This window comes from Dinoponera quadriceps, unplaced genomic scaffold, assembly GCF_001313825.1.
Source record: "Dinoponera quadriceps isolate SergipeBrazil2010 unplaced genomic scaffold, ASM131382v1 C3944769, whole genome shotgun sequence".
NCBI lineage: Eukaryota > Metazoa > Arthropoda > Insecta > Hymenoptera > Formicidae > Dinoponera > Dinoponera quadriceps.
The window spans coordinates 1-2,528 of NW_014568199.1; the positions used below are offsets into that span (position 1 = coordinate 1).

Sequence of the window (2,528 nt, forward strand, 5' to 3'; positions counted from 1 at the left end):
ACTGTCATTCCACTTTTTGATCAAAATTTTAGTCCGAAAATTTCGAGAGAGAGAGAGAGATAAAGAGGTTGTGTATATGTGTGGGGGTGTGTGTGTGTGTGACGGTATTTAATTTTAAATAAAATTACTTAATTTCTAAGCGACGTTTAATAATAATGTTACTTAATTTTTCAAAATTTTAATAGAGAAGACCGAAAAGAAGACAATGCATGCGTAACGATATTTAATTTTTAATAAGGTTACTTAATTTTTATTAACGTTAATAGTAATGTAATTTTCAATAACTTTAATGATAACATAACATAACATTGCTGCAAAAGTTAACTTTAAAATTCAGTAACGTTACTAAAAATTAAGTTAATGACGTTACTGTTACACCAAGATACCGATCCAAGAACATCGCTATCATTTGAAGAAATCGATAACATAAGAAGATGCTATTTGCGAATCATAATATATATCTAAATCGTTGCCATTGTCGACCTTTATCCTGTTCGGTTATCGCGATATCCCAAAATAATATCTACGGGACGCTCCTCAGATAAAGTGTGCTGTGCAGGCAGATTCTGTACGACACACTTCATTAGCTACGGAACACCTGAAGATGAATTTAAGACGGCCTTAAATACAAAATCCGTCTAAATATCCGTTGTTAAACATAAAATCTACGAAGGCCAGCCTATAAATATCAGCCTATGATGATTATAATTGCAAATACCAGATATTTTTCTCTCAGTGGGGATCGCTCGCGCGACATTTGAGAAAATACGGCTTGCGGAAGTTCGTTGGACTCGGCAACGTAGGTCGGTTCTTCGTCATCCTCGCGAGCTTTCCGGAAACCGTGGTACGCCGTTAACTCGAAGTTCTCATTCAGCAGATCGATATCGATCGTGGAGCTGAGGCACATCACGCCCGCTGCCGAGCCGTCGACGTCCTCGCCGATAATCAGCTGCCGACAGCCGTCCGGGTAACGAATCATCTCGCTGATGTAGTACTCCCCGTAGAGTTCTTTCAGCCGCGTCGTCTCGCCGTCGATAATCGGCACCACATCGTCGTTATCCTCTTCTCTGCATCCGTTATTATCTCCAATAAAAGCGTTGTACAAAATCCACGCAGGTTTTGTGCAAAAAAAAATCAGTTCCTCCGGCCGAACGGGTACCGGATGAAAACTCAGTGACAAGAGATGAAGAGTCAATAGGAAGAAAATGTTTCTATCACCACGACTGAGAACATTTGGTTTCCAGCAGTTCTGTATGTAAATATTTTTTAATGTTAAATATAATTTTACCGTTAACACACAGTAAAAATAGCTCAGAAAAGGATTTCGCATTCAATTAATTCCTGTAGATATCCGTAGCAACAAGTAAAATTTCATCGGCTTCTCACAAGTTCAAGCCTTCCCGCTTCCCTCAAAACCCGTAGAGACAGCTGAGAGCTGTTTTATTAATTAACCGAAACTTCCTATAGGAATCTTTCTGTTCCCGCGAAACCGAGCTTTGGTCTGGTCCCAACGGAAAGTTCAGTCACACTGAGGGAATCATTTCTTCCGTGTGCGAGAAGTAAAGGTTGAAGGACTGCCGAATCGACTGGCGATTAAGGCTCGAGGCGGAAATTCGATCTGATTCTCACACAATTTTCCGTATCTTTAACTTTGGAAGGAGCCGACTGCGGTCGCTCAGGTACAAATATTGCGCCTCCTTGGCATGTCGGGCGCACTTAGCCGGGATCTTGGTCATCTCTCGTTTGAACACGTCCGCTGGAAAATTATACGAGACTCTTCTAGCGAGCTGCCTCATCTCGTGGCGCGCCATTCGCGGGAAGAACGATAGGAGAGGTCACCTGGCGTAACCCGAGGAGGTATCACGAGGATCACGTGCTGGCAATAGCTGGTGATATCGAAGAGGGCGGTCAGAAGGTCCTTGAGGAAGTGACCCGAGTAACTCTTGTCCCACACCAGCCAGTGTACGAACAGCGTGTTCCTTCCTGTTACGGAGCGTATCCTTTTCGGGAATCATGTTACTTCGATAAATCGACTTGTCGCAGCGATTTCTTCAGCTGGTCCTTTCCGGACAGCATAAATATCTAAAGTACGCCTCAAGCCCGTATCAACAGTGATTATTAGAGACTTGTCACAAGTGAGATATTCGGATTCGAATTTGCTGGTAGATTTGAACTTTCCTGAGTTGAATTATACGATATGTGTCAAGTTATATTTGCAATCGCGACTCGAGAAATCACACCATCTGAATTTAAATCTGTACGGTAGAAAAAGTTTAATTGAATTTACTCGGTTGAATGAACAAGCCAAATGCGTTTTAGTTGAAAAAGAAAAGAGAGAATTTTTCCTGTTCCTGTAAATCAAATTCGGTTTTTACAGTATAGGATTCTGTTTTCTTTCAGAAAAACATGTTTAATTTGTTCATTGTCAGATAAATTCAACAAAACATTTTCCGTGTGTGTACTCTCCAAATTTCTCAGAGTGAAATTTCACGCAGAACATGTGAAAAATGCCAGTATTTTCACTCAAA

General features: G+C 41.1%; 1 protein-coding gene across 3 annotated transcripts; it reads right to left on the reverse strand.

Annotated features, from left to right (window-relative positions):
- Positions 1-319: 319 nt before the first annotated feature.
- LOC106751534 (cilia- and flagella-associated protein 61-like) lies at positions 320-2,495 on the reverse strand. Of its 3 annotated transcripts, XM_014632433.1 has the most exons (3): positions 1,840-2,495; positions 1,630-1,756; positions 320-1,067 (listed from the first exon to the last, which is right to left on the reverse strand). In XM_014632433.1, exons 2-3 carry the CDS (start codon positions 1,734-1,736, stop codon positions 689-691), a joined length of 486 nt encoding a protein of 161 aa, XP_014487919.1. In that variant the 5' UTR covers positions 1,737-1,756; positions 1,840-2,495; the 3' UTR covers positions 320-688. The 3 variants fall into 3 exon arrangements, with proteins under 3 accessions (XP_014487919.1, XP_014487917.1, XP_014487918.1); XM_014632431.1 differs by having other exon boundaries at positions 320-1,756; XM_014632432.1 differs by having other exon boundaries at positions 1,630-2,495.
- Positions 2,496-2,528: the final 33 nt, after the last annotated feature.

Coding starts and splice junctions, on each gene's coding strand:
- LOC106751534 (XM_014632431.1), bottom strand. CDS start 1,330: ATGCGAAATCCTTTTCTGAGCTATTTTTACTGTGTGTTAACGGTAAAA.